The following is an 18,550-nucleotide window of genomic DNA, read 5'->3' as shown; positions in this document are numbered from 1 at the left end:
CACATTGAAGGTTTGAAAGAGATATTGCAACTTGATTCGCAATTACAAAACTTCGGATGTAGTAGAGGCACATGAATTCGCAGTTCGCTTTCGCATTCGCGTTCGCAGTCGCATTTGGATGCAATGGAGGTGCGACCTTAGATATTGTAAAAAGTGCCTAGAAATTTGATTTTTAATATAGGATTCTTTTAATTAGTATAACGTGGGAAATTCACATGTAAAATGGGATTTTTTGTCTCACGAAATGGGATTTCATATTGTTTCGGGTTGGCATCACTGCCACAGAAGAGGAAGAACATGACCCGTACGGTCTTTTCGTAGAAGCTATAAAATTTTTAATGTCACTAACCAGAACTTCGGGAGGTAGTTAAGCACTATGTTGTTTCAGGCTTTGAAATCATTTTTCCGGTAAGTTCAGTTGATTTCATATCATCTGATCAAATATAAGTAAGAAATAATAATAATAATAATAATAATAATAATAATAATAATAATAAAACTAGAAAAACCAGCGGAAAGCGTGCAGATTGATTATACGGATCCCTACATAAAATCATGAAATATGTACTTTATCCCTCCATTTACTTTTTGTACCTTAAGCAGCCATGGCCTATGTTTAGCAGAAGGGGTCCAGCCCTTTTCTCTAAAAAATTTTACAATTTTGGTAATTTCTGTTCACATTCGGTTTGTTTAGGGTAGGGTTCGGTTAGTTTAAGGTAGGTTAGGCTAGTTTAGTTTATGTTATATTAGTGTAGGAGTCCCGCATAATTTTCTAAAAAATGATAGAATTTCGCTTATTTCTACTAATATTACGTTAGTTTAGTTTAGTTTAGGTTAGATTTGGTTACGTTATGTTACGTCTAAGTGCTTGCATCACTCATTTCTCCTGTAAATTTTGTGTTTTTTACGTGCTTCTGGACCCCTTGTACTAAACATACCACGCAGTCACTTTTGAGGTATGCACTTGCAGTCCCCGATCCAGATTCACCCCGAGATATGCGAAAACAAGCAACCTGTGCTAGGTGACCACTAAACACGAATGCCATGTAACAGATTCAGGACAGGAGTGCATGAAGGAGGCCTGAGCTGTATAGATTTGCCACAGTTTTTAAAAAATCTTGTGTACTTAATTTTGGACAATGTTTACCAGACGGGGTCCAACTATTCCAAAAAAAAAAAAAAAAATGTTTACATTAGGTTATATTAGTGTAGAAGTACAGCATAATTTCCGAAAGAAAAAATATAGAATTTCGCTCATTTCTGTTAATATTAGGTTAGTTTAGGTTATTTGAGGTTAGTTCAAGTTAGTTTAGGTTTTATTAGGTTATGTTAGGTCTAAGTAAGTACTTGCATCTTCCATAAATTTTATATTTTTTACGTATTTCTGGAACCCGTCTGCTAAACATTTACCTTAATTTTTCTCCCTCATGAAACTTTTAAATAGGCATTCACCAAACTGATTCCTCACATAAGCTTTTTTTTCTTTTTTTTTTTTTAATCGTTTTGACTAGCTACTTTGAAAACCTGAATGAATGAAATTGAAGATAGAACGTAGATATTACTTACAATGTTATTTAAAATACTATTAACTAAAAATCTCAGAGTACCTAATGTCGTGTTCTCAATATCAGCACGTGGGGGCGCGGTGGCTCAGTGGTAGAGCGCTCACCTCCGGTGCTTGGGGGTCCCTGGTTCGATTCGAGCTCGTGCCGTGTGGACTTTGTGGTGGACAAACACCGTGCTCGTAGGTTTTCTCGGGGTCCTCTCGTTTCCTCCCACTTTCTTCATTCCACCATTTCATTCATTATTCATCATCACCGTCTCCTTTAGCCTAACCGGCATAAGCGTGGGACGTAAAAATTCAGTCCACGTTCGTTTAAAGATTTCATTTCATTTTTCAATATCAGCACGAATTTCATCAACATAACACCAGGAGTAATGAAACGTGACTTTCTCTATCGAGACATAAAAATTGTACTGTGTCAAATTCATTTATGGTCAGTCGTGAAATTAGAATTAGTCGAATGCAGAAGATATTCAAAAGTCATCCGATAATTCTGTTAAAAATTCCAACTGAGAAAGTGCTTCTTTCCGAGTTAGCACAACTGAACAAATCAATATTTATTTCAATGCGGTCAAGTTTCGGTACACCATATTTTACAAAACTTATAGATGAAATTCGATACTCTGTATAGTAGGGAAGCTTAAGGCAAAAAAATGGCCAAACCCTGCACTTTGTGTTAAAAAGGTGCCACTCGGATATGTTCTTCCCTTGATCCAACTAAGCAGGAATCGAAGCGGCCCCACTCCGACAGGTGGCTAGAATCCAATATGGCGGCTATCAAAGATGGCCGCCTCTGCGAATTCATAGTGTTGGTTTTAGAGGCCTATATCTCCCTAACTAATAGTCCAATCCTCACGATTCAAAATCTAAACGACGTAGAAGATAACAGGGTCTAACAAATTAGCAAAAGGTTTTTCCTAACACTGAAATTAACACCTACAGAAATTATTTAATTTGAAACTTTACATTTCTTATGATGGAGCTTCCTCATTTTTTTTTTAATAACAAGTAAACGGCTGGAATTATCGAAAAAGATGTCGTATAACTTTTTAAAGAGTGTTCGTTTGGTGTATAGTTCATTCAGATTGGTTAGTAAACAACGAAGTTATAAGAATTTAAAGATTCTCGTTGAGTCGATTTTTTTTTTTTTTTTTTTTTTTCAAATTTCGAACGAGAGTTCATTTACCGTAATAAATATCACTGGTGAATGCGACATTGTACGAAACAAATCATTCTCTTGTGATGTGTTCTTCATAAGTCCCATTTTCACCAGAGTACAAGACAGCCTGACCCAGCCCGGTTATATGAATCCAATGTGGCGGCCATTAATTATGATCCATAAAGATAAGTCTTATTCGAAATATTGATTGAAGTATCTAGATTTATAAACAAGTAGGACAAAATAATAATAAACGTTTTTCTCTCCCCCATCCTTCTGCCCCATAGAATAAGTATGGAAAGGAATGGACTCCATATCATGTTTTGAAATACATGAAAAGAATCAGGACTGAGTGTTTAAAAAACTTGGAGTAATAACAACAGCACTATCCTCGAAGTATTTCTATTGAAAGTAACAACGACGTAAATCCCGTGTAATGTTTCGGCGGGAATAGCTTGGAATCACACAAAAGGCGAAGTTTGAGGCGCCTACGCAATTCTTGTATTACCAAAAACTCACCGATTAGCCTACTGTTTTCAGTATTTCTTCCAGACCTGTTTTTTGGGGGGTACTGCCCCCCCGGAGCAGACCGAAAGAAAACGTCTGTAATATAATAATAAATAGAATAGTATCAGTAGTGCCCCCCGAAATACTAAGTATGCCCCGTGGAACATTGTTTCTGAAAGAAACACTGATTGTTTTCTTTCGATGAATGGACTCACATCTACGGCTGCAGTCAAATTAACTTAGTTGACGATAGTTAGTGTGTTGAAACTGCATTTGATCAGTACAAAGAAGTGACAAGTAAAGCTGTTCCTGCCTATTCCAGTTCTAATAGAATGGTTATTCAGGTAAGTTTTATCACTGTATATAATACAGATGGTTATTATCTAATGCAACGGTACTTAAGATTTTTTTTTTTTTTTTTTACTTTGTATGATTTCTTGGTGCTTGGTGACTGAAAACGTCATTGGATAATACATAGACTGACTGGAGATCGAACCCGGCGTTTCCCAAACTAATTTTTTTTACTACTGAAAGCGAAAGCACTTCACTACAAGAAAGAAATTTAAATCGAAGAATCTATTCTGCAAATCGTGGAATTTGAAACCATTTTCTTCTAAGAAGTAGCCAGAGGAATCAACATCAGCAAAAAATTGTGTACGGTCTCGGTAGTTTAAGTGGTACAAGACCTGGCCGGCAACCAGATGGTTCGATTCCCGATCGGAATGGTCCCTCACTTTAGGCTATGTGAGAAAAGTCATTTATATATTCATGAAAACATCCTATATATCTTAATCTTCATATACTTGTTTATCAGTCTTCATTCACTTTTAAATATCGCTTTCAGTTCACTTTTCTAATGTAGGTATTGTGCCAAATTTTTTGATAAACTAGTAATTTAATATTAATTTTGATAATACTAAATGCACTTTTTGTTTGTTTGAGTTTAACGTCCCACGAGTACGCCTTGGTGGCTAAAGAAGACTAGGGCCTATTGATTATAGTGGAATCCGATTATATAGTTGAACCACTTTCGTTCAACTCTACCCTCACTGAAAATCGAACCCAGAATTACGAGCACAGAAGGCAAGCGCGCAAGACACTAGACTAAGCATGGATCCTAAATGCACTTTTCTATGTAGGTATAAAAGATCACAATTATTGTAATTAAAGCATTGTAAATTAATTTATTGACTATGTAAGATAAATAGTCTCAAATCAAGTAGCTCTAAATTGATTGTTTAATGATCGTAGGAAAATGGCAACTTCCACGAGAAAGGTTGGAGGTAGTTCAATGGAGGTGAGCTCTGTAATAGATTGGAATAAGTGCGTACTCTGCCGAAAGGGTGATACCAAGTCTCTTCTAGTTCCCAAAGACACTAAGGATCCAAGCAGACGAAACTCAGCATATTCTACCTTAGGTATGAATCTGGAAGCCTTTTCAAAATCAACTACTTTACCAACTTATTTGTGCCCTTTGATAACGGAATCCACAAGTGGTAATGATGTGTCAAACATTTTCGAGAAATTCCAGGCAAAATATCACAAAAATTGTTATAAACATTACAGTAAGGACAAATTAGACAGACTTGAGCACAAGATTTTATCATCCACGGAGAACAGAAGAGGAGTCAGCTCCCTTAAAGAAAAGAACGCGTAAGTCCGAAAATAAATCACTGAAAGATGAAATCTTTTTTTTTTTTTTCTTTTCTGTGAGCGTGGTGCTAAACCTGCGAGAAAATTGTGCTTAGTTGCCACAAAGAGAAATTCTATTCGTATCGCAGAGTACGCTGAGAAGTTAGGCGATGAAAGATTTATAGGAATTTGTAGTGCCGAGGATTTGATTAATCAAGAGACAAAGTATCACGCAAACTGTTTATCTAGCTTTTATAAGGCAGAAAGAAAACACACAGAAGATGAACTAGAGAACGATCGGAAATTATGTGAAAGTTTTGCTTTTCCCGTGTACTTACATATACTACTGAATCTATTCGAGAAAGCGATTCTAAAGGACTTGTTTTCAAAATGAGCGATCTTCTTAAGCTGTACAAAACACGGTTAATGACGATTATGCACAAGCCTGAATCAGAAGAAATAGAAGTTCATAGTACATGATTTCGTGAAAGGATTCTTCGTCACAGGACGGAGCTAACAGCTCATCTGTCCGGCAGATAATATGTTTTACTTTCAGAAGGATCTGACATAATAAGTGAGCTGGAGAAAGACATTGATGAAGATGCTATGACACTAAGTCGTGTAGTTAAGATGCTTCTAAAGGATATGGCAAACCACAAGAGTCATTTAGCAGGAAAATTTGAGAAACACTACCATGAAGATTCTGTTCCTCCTTCATTAATATCTGCTGTTAATATGTCACTTTATTTTTCATCTTTCACCCCTGATAGCAACGCAAGTCAAGCAACTTCAACTATTAGTCAACTTATATTTTATAACTTCCATCAGAAAGCAGGCGATATTGAAACAGAAGCAACAAGGCATAAACGCAATCGCGAGCTAGCTCTTCCTCTCTATGTTGGACTGAGCATTTATGCTAAAACTCGTAAAAAAATCTCTAATAAATGAATTGCATTCACTAGGCATTTGTATATCGTCTACACGTGTACAGGAAATATCTTCAAGTCTTTCTCAGTGCTTGATGAATCAAAGTGACGAAATGGTGTCCTTCCACTCTTCGTCGAGGTATTTTAACCGTTGCAGCATTAGACAATATTGACTGCAATCCTTCTAGCACAACATCAAAGGATTCTTTTCACGGAACATCAAAGCATTTCTATTCTTCAGCATCCTTCTAAGGATAATCCTGGCATTCGACGTGACCATGTCTCACTGGATAATGTGAATATAAAAATGAGAACTGCTCCTGCTCTCCCCGATAATTATGCTCTAGTACCTCCTGCTTATATCACTAATAAGGAACCAGTTTTACCTCAACAGAACCCGCAGTTTGTAGAGAAAGTTCTTCCACGAAGTGGATTTTTCGCAGAAGAAAGAAAGAAAAAACCTAGGAGTGTTGGCTTGAAGCATGCTTAAAAAATGACACTACTTGCACTTGGTCTGTACACCATGCCTCGAAAACTAAAAACTCTGCAGGAATGCCAAGTATATGCTGCCTCCTTCTGTTGTTTATGGAAAACTCTAAATCTGTTGCTATGATACGGCACGGAATGAGTGTTGTACGAGAACTTACAGACAAACTCAACAAAGGACAACTTCCGGTTCTTGTAATGGATCAACCACTATTTGCTTTGGGGAAACGAATTCAATGGAATTGGCGAGAGTTATATGGCGAAGATCATCAAATTCTGATGCTGGGAGGATTACACATCGAACAAGACTTCCTGCATCTTATAGGCAAATGGTTAGATGGAAGTGGTTGGGTAGAAATTTTATACAAGTCAGATGTAGCAACACCAGGAACCGCTGACAGTATATTGAAATTAACTCACATTACAAAAGCTCGCTTTGCTCATCAGATTACTCTGACAGTTTTGCTTCATTTGCTGCGTGATGCATATCAGAATTCTTCATAAAGGCAATCTTTCACTGACTGGTGCACTGAAAAGAAATCTTCGTGTCCAACGTTTAAATTTTGAATAATATATTACCGTCTCGTGATTTTACTATTAATTTACATCAGTCATAACAACGTAACCGGAACGTAGTCGTAACAACGTAGCCATACGTCAAGGAAATTTTAAGCTCTGTTGAAACACTAAAACTATTAGCAGATTTTTTTTTCTTCAGTGGACCACCTAAACTATGATCGTCTGCTTCCCGTTCACATTTTAGATTTGAAGAAGTAGGAAGAAACACATCCTGAGATTATGAATGCTTTCGAAGTGGGTTACTTTGTGATAAGAAAGACATCGAGACCTTTTTTGCAATAGCTATAGATCAGGTTCACGAACAGAATAAAACTATAAAACGGGATGGCGGGGCGATTGGTCTCTTACACGACAATGCTCTTGCCAAATGGATGACAGCGAGATCAGAAATTAGTAGACTAATTAATGAATTCAGAATGTCATATAATGAATATGATCCTGATAATAAGCACCATGAAGATTACTCGTCAATGCAAGAAAAATTTAAATCGTCTGTTGAAAAGATGAAAGAAGTTTTCATCGAATTGGGGAATCCATTTGAAGAAAATAGTGGACTAGTTAATGTTGCTTCCAGAATTATCTATAGCGGCGATATAATTGAATCCCTATATTCTTCAGAAGAAAAAGGGTCTAATATGTACAAGTAATTTGTGAAAGAAAGATTAGTAGAATGTACAAAGCCATTCTTTTCGCCCATGAAAAAATCTCTAGTGCTTCATTCTTCCCTTCAAAAGAATAAAACAAATGAAATAAACTTACTTAAGATGTATTTCTTTCTTTTGATGTATTTCAAAACATGATTTGGAGTTCATTCCTTCCCATACTTACTCTGTGGGGTAGAAGGATGGGGGAGAGAAAAACGTTTATTATTATTTTGTCCTACCTGTTTATAAATCTAGATACTTCAATATTTCGAATAAGACTTATCTTTATGGATCATAATTAATGGGCACCATATTGGATTCATATAACCGGGCTGGGTTAGGCTGTCTTGTGCTCTGGTGAAAATGGGACTTATGAAGAACACATCACAAGAGAATGATTTGTTTCTTACAATGCAACATCCATCAGTGATGTTTATTACGGTAAATGAATTCTCGTTCGCAATTTGGAAAAATCAATCGACTCAACGAGAATTTTTAAATTGTCATAACTTGGTTGTTTACTGACCAATCTGAATGAACTATACACCAAATGAAAGATAATTTAACACTCTTTATAAAGTTATACGACATCTTTTTCGATAATCCCAGCCGTTTACTTGTTATTTTAAAAAATATGAGTAAACTCCATTATAAGAAATGTAAAGTTTCAAATTAAATAATTTCTGTAGGTGTTAATTTCAGTGTTAGGTAAAACCTTTTGCTAATTTATTAGACCCTGTTATCTTCTACGTCGTTTAGTTATTGAATCGTGAGGATTGGACTATTAGTTAAGGAGATATAGGCCTTTAAAACCAACACTATGAATTCGCAGAGGCGGCCATCTTTGATAGCCACCATATTGGATTCTGGGCATCTGTCGGAGTGGGGCCACTTCGATTCCTGCTTAGTTGGATCAGGTGAATAACATATCCGAGTGGCACCTTTTTAACACAAAGTGCAGGATATTTCCCGTAAACTCCCCTACTAGTAAGGAAAGACGAACACATTTCTGGAGGCGACAGAATTAAATATAAAGTAAAACATCTGTGTTTTCGGTTTACAAGTGTAGGATTAGTAGTGTAAAGTGATTACAAGTGCTTTACAATGGATAAAATAAGTGTAGTGATATGAAAGGTGACAGTATTAGACACTATTTTGCACTGGCGATCTATTTCAGAACAGTGTACAGAAGCTTTATTTATTTTTTTTTTCAAGTGGAGCGTTAGAAGTGTGAAACCATAACAAGTGCTATTGAAACTCCTATCATTGCGAAAACTTACTTTTCTATCCTCACTTACGCGTATGCTGACTTCGCTGATGCGCCTGCTACCTTTGGACGCAGTCCCGTGCTGTCGTCAGGACCCACCATTTTCGCCTTTCCCTGACTCCGTCAGATAGCGATCGTGCTATTTTATTGCTACCTAGCACAGGATGGTTTGTTTTTTCACTGTTGTTTTTATGCCAGACATCCGGACTTCGTATTTATACGCAAATCTTGAAAGAATTGTCATTTTTTCAACAATACTTCTGCTGGTTCCTTGAATTCTATCGATTCCAAACTAGCACAAATCTTTTAGAGATAGGTTTCACTTTTCTTCTGATCATAAGTTGAAATTGAATTGAAATTTCGTGCACTTCGTATAGCGTTTTTGAACATTATCAGTAGTGTAGCTAGTTTTTTTTTTTTTTTTTTTTTTTAATTTCATGGGTGGGGGCCAATGAAGAACCCAAGAAAATTTTGAGGGAACCATCTCAATAAATGAAAAAATTTATTCACATACATATATATATATATATATATATATATATATATATATATATATATATATATATATATATATATATATATATATATATAGGCAAGTTTTTACTTTGGCCATTTCATTCAATTGAATCGTTCAATGAACGGATTCATAAAGAACCGTTTCCTCGGAACACTTCCTTAATAATCACTAGGAACCAGGGTGGATTGATTTAAATCAGTCTGATTTAAGTCAAGATTTAAATCACTTGATTTTTTAAATAAAAATCGTTGATTTAAATCAAATTTCGAAATAATTTAAAGTGAAAATAAGTAAAGTCTCGTTTCTGTTCTGTTATTTAGATTATGGAAGATGATAATCATAATACAATGAGACTCAAATGTACAGTATGTACAGCATAGTATGAAAACAAGTGTCATGCAGAGGATGATTAGGGAAAATCCCGTTTCGAATGGTAACAGGGCAATCATGTTTTCCTCTCTTCGTAACATAGGGTTTATATTGTAAATCGTTAACTGTTCCAACGGGGAAATCACCATCGACATTTAAGACGAAAATTCTTTTGTGTGCGCGTCTATATATTTGTTCCCATATAATAGGGCGTAATTAGAAGTATCCTATCCCCCTCTTCGATTTTTTTAGATTTTATAACTTTAGGCAAAATTTATGTATTTCGTGCCGCAAGCTAGTTACAATTTCCTTAAAAATATGCCCCTGGCAAATATCAGTAACTTTTGTGGAAAAAAGTGTCACTTTGATAAGCGTTGCTGTACTTTTTCTTTAATGCTTAACCTTTTAAATTATAGATATATAACCTATTTTTAGGTGATACGATAAAATCTTCATTATTCGATTAAAAAAGTACCAATAAAGCTTTTTACTTCGTTCTTTCAGGACTGAAGGCATTGTAGAGCACGTTACATATCCTTTCACGCCTCTGCGACGAGACATAGGATGTGAGAACGTCATAAATTTAAAAAAAAAGATATTTTTTGTTGTGCCTATTTTTATTATTTTTTGGCGGGCCTACATTTAGCAGTCAGAAGACTGAAATTCTGCACACTCGTTCAGTGCACCCGTAGTATTTTTTATAAATGATTTCAGATCTCTGCGTGAAAACAGGGGAGTCCAGAGGGGCAAAAATGTAAAAAAGAGGATATTTTTAACAAATAATAGTTTTCTTCGCGATTTTCCCGCCTAAGATGGAGACATATGAATGGTACCATCTGAAAGGCTGTTCTACTCTGAAGAGAATTCTATTCTATTCTGGTGTACGAACCAATATCTTCTCAGGAAACAGTTACCTGAGATCCTGTTTTATACGGGAATCTGGGGTATTTGGGGATATTATTTTTCGCGGGCTTACTTTTGCATCTAGAAGTTTGAAATTTTGGACACTCATTCACTGCACCCCTTATTATTTTTTTAGATTTTTGCCTTTAAACAGAGGCGGTACAGAGGAGTAAAAAGTAAAAAAGGGGATATTTCTTAACAAACCTTTATATACCTTTTTTCGTGATTTTCCAGCCCCAGATAGCCTGCACGATGGAGATATTTGAATGGTACCGTTTGAAACTCTGTTTTATTCTGAAGAGAATAATGCACAAATCATGATTCTAGGATAAATAGGGTTGTCTGAGGAAATTTTTATATTAGATTCGGGTCATCTGGAGTATTGTGGGGATGTTCTTAGCTTATTGTTAAATATTTTTCCCGCCCTTACTATTCAAGATAGAAGCTTGAAATAATTTGTACACACATTTAGTAATAAGTATCTTTGGTATCTATTTATGTATAAATGGGTCTGAGCCAAAATGGACTCAAATAATTCGTACCTTTATTCACTTTTCTTATTGATATGCAGATTAAGTCGGTGTATTTCTTTAATTTGGACCAATAAAAGTCGTTGTTAACTAACTTGAACTAAATTAGTTCTTCTGTACTCCGTAGTACTTTGAAATTGTTCATATGTAATTCTGTGTAATGGTTTCACTTGTGCAACTGTTTATCTTTTTGTCCTTCTGAAATGACTCTTGACAGTTATATTAAGAAGCATGTAAAGATCAGTACAACGTATTTTTTTTTTTATCAGGATTCCTTCGTGAGTGAGTCGGCAGACGTATCGCATTTGTGGCCAATTAGTCCTGGTTCCGAGTTCAAATGGAGGACAATTTCTCTCGGATGTAACTCGAGAAGCGGTTTTTATTCCGCTTTAAGCTTATGTGACCCCTTCCAGCATAACCCGGTTGTTGCATAATAACATCAAGGCGAAACAAACAAACTTATTATGATATGAATATATAGAGCAAATTATTCAAACCATAAAAACCTGGTTAAAAAAAAAAAAAAAAAAAAAAAAAAAAAAAAAAGTGGTTTAAACCAAAAAAAAAAAACTTTTTTTAAAATAAAAAAACATGTTTTTTGCCAACCCTGTTTAAAAGTATAAACCCATGTTTTCGGGGTTATAGAATCTGATGAAACCGTTTCCAAATTAGTTTTAAATGTTTTTGAGTATGTTCGTACTACGTATGTGTACTTACACGCCATGAAAACTGTATAAAATTAAGTAATAGGATTTCTCTCTCTTATTTTAGAAAAGAGGCAAAGATGACTAATACTTCTTGCAGCAAGTACTCCTCAAAGTGTTCAACGTAGTTGTATATGCATTAAAGAGTCCTTCGATAGCAGCAGATGCATAATTTGTCAACAAAATATGTCAGAGCGATTGACCAGTACGGCTGCCAGAACTGAAAGGTTACAAGAAGATTCTGATATTCAAATGTCGACGTAAGTAAATGTATAAAAGAAAATAATAGATAGAAAACAGTGTATCACAGTGGCAACGTCTGTTACAAGGCATGTAGTCTGAAAAAAAAAAAAAAAAAAAAAAAAAAAAAAAAAAAAAAAAAAAAAACGTAGGTGTAATTCGAAAATTGAGGGAAACCAAAGCAGCTGAAAGGGTTCTAAAGAAAGAAAGAGAGAATGTTCATTATTTCCACCAGGAACAGCAATGCTTCGGTCAGAAAAACGGGAACGTTCTAAACCTAGTAGGGTGGTTTCACCAGAGCTTTTGTCGTGCATTATATGTGCAAACGTAGCAACTAGAGCAAAGATGGGAGATATTGAAAATATAGAATTTATGAGTCAATACGTGCAAACTCTTTTCTAGCTGCAACTTAGCATTTCCAAGACGAGACATTTGTTCGAGCTCCTGACCTGGATAGTGAGGGGGGGAAAGATTCGCAGCTGATATATACGTATATGAAAATTGTATTGGAGGATGTTCTAAAATGTATGAGAGCACTTGCAGAAACAGAAACGGAGAAACATCAATCATTTGAAAAAATCCGTATTTCAAGAAATAAACACTTATTAATTCTGGTTATACCCTGACCTTATCTGAAATGAGAGATTATGAAGCCTATCGACAAATAACAAAGTCTATAAGGATGAAATCAAAATATTCGTCGTACGCATGTACGGCGAAAGAATACACTTTTTCCAATCCAATAGAAAGAATGAATCACTTCCGGTGTTTTGGGCAAGTTTGACACCAGAAGAAATTCGGAAACAGTTCGAGCTAACGATACATCAAAATGTGCTGCAAACATTCTGAGAAAAGATTTACCTTTATGTGGATTTCAGACTACAATATAAGTTTTATGACTTCTCGAAATTTAGGAAATCATTCCAGCGCAACGTAATTCGATTTTTGTCACGTGAAAAGTACCCACCATAGGATATATGTCCTGAAACTCCAGAGGACAAGACAGCATTATGTCCCATCACAACGCGAAAAACTACATCATCTCAAAATACAGAAAGAATAGTTTGATCTTGCAGTTGTCCACGACTATGTTCAAAATTCTTTAAGGCAGTATTTATTGTTCCGTTGTCTATTACTCGTAATGGCAATACAAGAAGGAAGGCCGTTCGCTTCAGAGGAAGTTGGGTGGTTTTTGTTTCGTATGGATAGCACTGCATGTTGGAAGTTTACTTGGATCGCTTGTGTCTTGTGCACAACCTATGTATGATATCGCGAATTCCACCTCTTTAGCTATTTTACCTACTTATAGTAACTTAGGATCATCATTTTCTCTTACGTTGAAGGAATCTGGAATATTAGGGCGAGTAGATGGCGGAGGGTACATCGAAACGTTTGACATGGCAGATCTGTTTTTAGTCCACAATTTCGTCTATTAAGGATCAGCGACGAGACCGATGCTTTACCTGGAGCATAATCATAGGTAGAATCCTGGAACAGTACCATTGCAGTCTGATGTCTTCTACTTACTCCATACGAAGATGAATTATCTTCAAAATTGAAATTATCTAAAGCTGTAACTGTGAAATCTTTTGTTGTGAAATGACATGGTAAAGGTATGATTGTATTTACAGAAGATTCGATAGCATACATCACAAGAATATCTCTATTTCATTTGACCCCTTTATAGCTCTCAGATACACCAACTTTGTTCTTCGATGTTATGAGTTCTTTTCTTTTGCATTTTCCGTAGATTGAATGCCCGATCATAACTTGCAGGAAAATTTTCTTTTTTTCATGATGCAGCTCGTAGATAAGTATTTGGAAAATTGAGTTGAGTTGTTTAACGTCCCGTTCAGCAGCGAGGCTATATGAGACATGTACCTACTGATTAACGTGGAATCCGAACCGCATGAACTCCAGCCGGGAATCGAACCCAGGTCTCCCACACCAAAGGCGCGTACGCTAACCGTTTAGCCACGGATGAGCTCTATTTGGAAAATTGAGTTGATGTTGGTAGGAATACAAAAATCGTTAGCATGTTCTCCATCATGTACTTCGTTACACATCTCCAATATTTTCTCGTCTAAATCTGAATTATATACTTGGCTCTCTCATATCACATTATCAAAACTCAAAAGTCGAAACTTGCTCATATGGAACAATGATGAAAAATGTGGCTACACTATCTGGAATACGTATTGTTTCCTATGATTTCCTAAGTTCAAAGCCTTCAAAAATTTATCTTGCAGCCCAAAATCCACAGAAAGTAAATCTTTTCTTGGAATGTTTGCAGCACATTTTAATGTATCGTTAGCTCGAACTGTTTCCGAATTTCTTCTGGTGTCAAACTTGCCCAAAACACCGGAAGTGATTCATTCTTTCGATTGGATTGGAAAAAGTTTATTCTTTCGCCGTACGTGCGTACGAGGAATAGTTTGATTTCATCCTTATAGACTTTGTTATTTGTCGATAGGCTTCATAATGTCTCTCATTTCAGATAAGGTCAGGGTATAACCAGAATTAATAAGTGTTTATTTTTTGAAATACGGATTTTTTCAAATGATTGATGTTTCTCCGTTTCTGTTTCTGCAAGTGCTCTCATACATTTTAACGCATCCTCCAATACAATTTTCATATACGTATATATCAACTGCGAATCTTTCCCCCCTCACTATCCAGGTCAGGAGCTCGACAAAATGTCTCGTCTTGGAAATGCTAAGTTGCAGCTAGAAAAGAGTTTGCACGTATTGACTCATAAATTCTATATTTTCAATATCTCCCATCTTTGCTCTAGTAGCTACGTTTGCACATATAATGCACGACAAAAGTTCTGGTAAAACCACGCTACTAGCTTTAGAACGTTCCCGTTTTTCTGACCGAAGCATTGCTGTTCCTGGTGGAAACAATGAACATTCTCTCTTTCTTTCTTTAGAACCCTTTCAGCTGCTTTGGTTTCCCTCGATTTTCGAATTACACCTACGTTTTTTTTTTTTCCCAGACTATATGCCTTGTAACAGACGTTGCACTGTGATACACTGTTTTCTATCTATTGTTTTCTTTTGTACATTTACTTACGTCGACATTTGAATATCAGAATCTTCTTGTAACCTTTTAATTCTGGCAGCCGTACTGGTCAATCGCTCTGACATATTTTGTTGACAAATTATGCATCTGCTGCTATCGAAGGACTCTTTCATGCATATACAACTACGTTGAACACTTTGAGGAGTACTTGCTGCAAGAAGTATTAGTCATCTTTGCCTCTTTTCTAAAATAAGAAAGAGAAATCCTATTACTTAATTTTATACAGTTTTCATGGCGTATAAGTACACATACTTAGTACGAACATACTCAAAAACCTTTAAAACTAATTTGGAAACGGTTTCGTCAGATTCTATAACCCCGAAAACATGGGTTTATACTTTTAGATCACTCAAAAAGTCAGTAGTTCCCGAGATAATGTGGAAAGTGTTATAGCAGCCGTCATATTGAAAAATGGCTGCCAAAAGATAACGAACAGGATAACAGATGTCTATCCACGATTTTATTTTTATCGGTCACTGTTTATCTCATTGCAGCAATAAAGTTCTCCGGACTTAGAAATTTTTACGGGGATATAGGCTGATTACTGGATTATTAATAGTAAAATTTAGAATAGTTTTACGCTTGTAAAATTCTGCTTTATCTTATTCGCTTGACAATATATTTATAAATAAATACTTGAATATCGAATCACACCTTAAACCGTAACCATATTTTTCCTTTTTACTGGAGTTCTACCTGGTCAATGAAAAAATTAAAATAAAAAAGTAGTAGGACGAAGATTCGAACACGGGTCGCGGGAATGGGAATTCTACACTGATCCAACGAGCTACGGATCAAGATACACAAGTCATCCGCTGTATAAATATATGGCAATAACCGTAAGCTTCACGCTTCGAAAGAACTTTTTTTTTCCTTTTTAATAAGTTTTACGATATTTCTGTAGTGCCTTGTGTTAACTGCAAAGAGAGAGATCATGCATTTATCGGTTTGGTGAGGGATTGAGCTTATAAAAGCTTTAAAACATGTAATTAAATTGCGAGGTGGTAGCAAGGAATGTGTATAGATTTCATTCTCATAATAAGGGGCAAAAGATACTATACCGCGGAAAACATGTATAAACTTATGTGACAAATGATATATAACTTCGTATGTTTACTTCAGATAAAGTTGTCGACAATGTGAAAAATTGACTGACAGATACGCTACAGCAAAAAAGTCTTACCGTATATATTTTTTTAAACTAGGCCGCCACATCATTGAAAATCCATTATAGAGTATTTCCGGAGGCCGCCGATTATTGGTTTTTCAATGGTCTGTTACGTGCGCTTATACGTTACTGCTGCTTTCCTCTGAACGCCCAAACGTATTTGAATGTGCCACGATAACATTGCTGATAGAACCGATCGTTACTTCCAACCAAGTTATGACGTCAAAATTTGTGTGACGCCACAAAGGCGAACTGTAACACTCGCTTTGATTTCTTTATTTATGCTTCCTTAATTTTTTCTTACAAAAATCATGCCTCAAACAGGCTTTCATGTTAATTCCATTTCTCTATTAAATAAGTATCAGTTTCCAAGTAAGGAGGTTCTCTTTATCTAAATATGGAAGAACGAGCTTTATGTGTGGGGAAAATTAGAGGGAGAGCCAAAGTGTAAAAGAAACAGTAAAGATAGATTAAAGTGATAAAACTTTCTGCACAGTACAAAGACGTCTTGTGATTGGGTTCATTATTTATTTATTTATTTACTTTTACAATTTGCCTGCTGTACAAACCAGGACAAACCTGGAACAAGCATTTCAGAAAACGGCGAAGAATCCCTTTCGCTGATAACACGGTGTAGTTTCGTTCTGTATGTGAAAATGAAGCCATTTGGAAAACTTGCACGAATCAAGATATATATGAGACAGCTTCGAGTCGGATGAGGGAGGCGATAACGAAAGGGGGGGAAGAAAAGGAAGATAGAGATTATGATCAATAGAACAAAGAGGATATACGGGAAGTGGACGAGAATGAGGGGAAAGAAAAAGAAAGGAATACATTGAGAAGAGACGCGCCTGAATGACCGTGCATTGTGGAAGAGGAAAAGAATCCAACTTAAAACTTTCTCACTAAATAATAGAAGGTGCATTATCGTATTTTGTGAGGAAAAAATCCCATAGAAAGTGCTATTACAACGAATGTGTCTCATGTAACATGAAGTACAATGAAGGCAGATTGAGACAAAATAGCCGAATCATTACTTCTCTAAATAAATACTTGAGGGAAGAGAGATTTTGAATATATATATATATATCAAGTTTAAATAAAATAGATATGACGTACTCTTAAGTATAAATTAATGTTTTTGATGTACACACATGTATAGTTTTAACCTAAAATAGGAAACATTTGGGCCTGTATTGTTTCTGTTTCTCACAATTGGAAGTTAAAATATTTCAAATTACGTGCAACCGTACAAAAGCTATGTAAACCACGGGAGTATGAAAGGGTTGGCAGTGTAAGGGTTAAAACTTCATAAAGCTTAAGTTAATAACTAGTGATTTTTTTCTTTTTAACAATTCAACCAAATATTTTCTTTCTAGGGTCCCTATTCCTGGCTTACAAACAAATAGGAGCATCTGCAGCACAGTGATTTCACCTTTAAAATCATCTTGTGATGTAAAGAACTCTCACATTGGTATGTTTGGAATGTTGCCAACTCTTTTATCTTCAAGCAGAGTTGGCTGTGGTATAAATTTGTTGTTTATTAGAACAAATATAAGAAATCACTTTCCACGACCTAATGAAAAGAAGAGAATCGTAAAACATGGTTGGAAAACAAGAATGTCAACTCTCTCGGGCAGAAAAATTTTGATGAGAAGAATACTCAAGGGAAGGCATGTTCTTTCTCATTAATAGGCTTTACATAGAGTTTGGTTCATAGTGACATATTGAATTGTGATTTCGTTCAATAAATGTGTATAAATATATATGTATTTCAATAAACGAGTTATTTATTATGTATCTGTTTTTTAAAATTTAGTTAAATCTGAATTAATACAACATTGTTGCCGAGATTTGCTTTCTTCTTTGGAATCTCTTACATATTGATCAGATTGCTAGTTGCAAATATATATATATATCGTGAGACTCGAAATTAATTTTCATTAAAGATACGAGGGCCATGCCGAAAGTTTTTAGCTCTGACCACAAGAAGCATCGAACTGGAACAAAACATTTACAGTTTTTCAAAGTACTCTCCACGGACACGAATACACTTTTGCATCTTTTCAAACCACTTAGAAAACTGTCAATTCCACACACTTTCGTCTATATTATTCACAGATTCCAAATAAGCACCAATCACATAATCCGATGAAAAGCGACGTCCACGCAAGTGTTCCTTCACTTTGGAAAAAAAAAAAATCACAAAAGGCCAAGTCCGGCGAATAGGGTGGATGTGGCAGCACTCTGACTCCTTCCTGGTTTAAAAAG

The 18,550-nt window shown here is 35.6% G+C and overlaps 1 protein-coding gene across 1 annotated transcript; it reads left to right on the top strand.

Moving 5' to 3' along the window:
- Nucleotides 1–251: 251 nt before the first annotated feature.
- mRpL34 (mitochondrial ribosomal protein L34) lies at nucleotides 252–18,079 on the top strand. Its single transcript, XM_081733801.1, has 2 exons — nucleotides 252–408; nucleotides 17,659–18,079. The coding sequence occupies exons 1-2, from the start codon at nucleotides 377–379 to the stop codon at nucleotides 17,969–17,971; spliced, it is 345 nt and encodes a 114-aa protein (XP_081589927.1). The 5' UTR covers nucleotides 252–376; the 3' UTR covers nucleotides 17,972–18,079.
- Nucleotides 18,080–18,550: the final 471 nt, after the last annotated feature.

The sequence above is a fragment of the Thermobia domestica genome, chromosome 12 (assembly GCF_964235325.1).
Source record: "Thermobia domestica chromosome 12, izTheDome1.hap1.1, whole genome shotgun sequence".
Classification (NCBI taxonomy): domain Eukaryota; kingdom Metazoa; phylum Arthropoda; class Insecta; order Zygentoma; family Lepismatidae; genus Thermobia; species Thermobia domestica.
Note: the sequence above shows the minus strand (reverse complement) of the source record. Positions and strands in the feature narration are given on the sequence as shown.

Excerpts from the sequence above, each read along its gene's own strand:
- mRpL34 (XM_081733801.1), top strand. The coding sequence starts at position 377 with ATGTTGTTTCAGGCTTTGAAATCATTTTTCCG. Across the intron at positions 409-17,658 it reads GCTTTGAAATCATTTTTCCG|GGTCCCTATTCCTGGCTTAC; the intron begins GTAAGTTCAGTT and ends TTTTCTTTCTAG.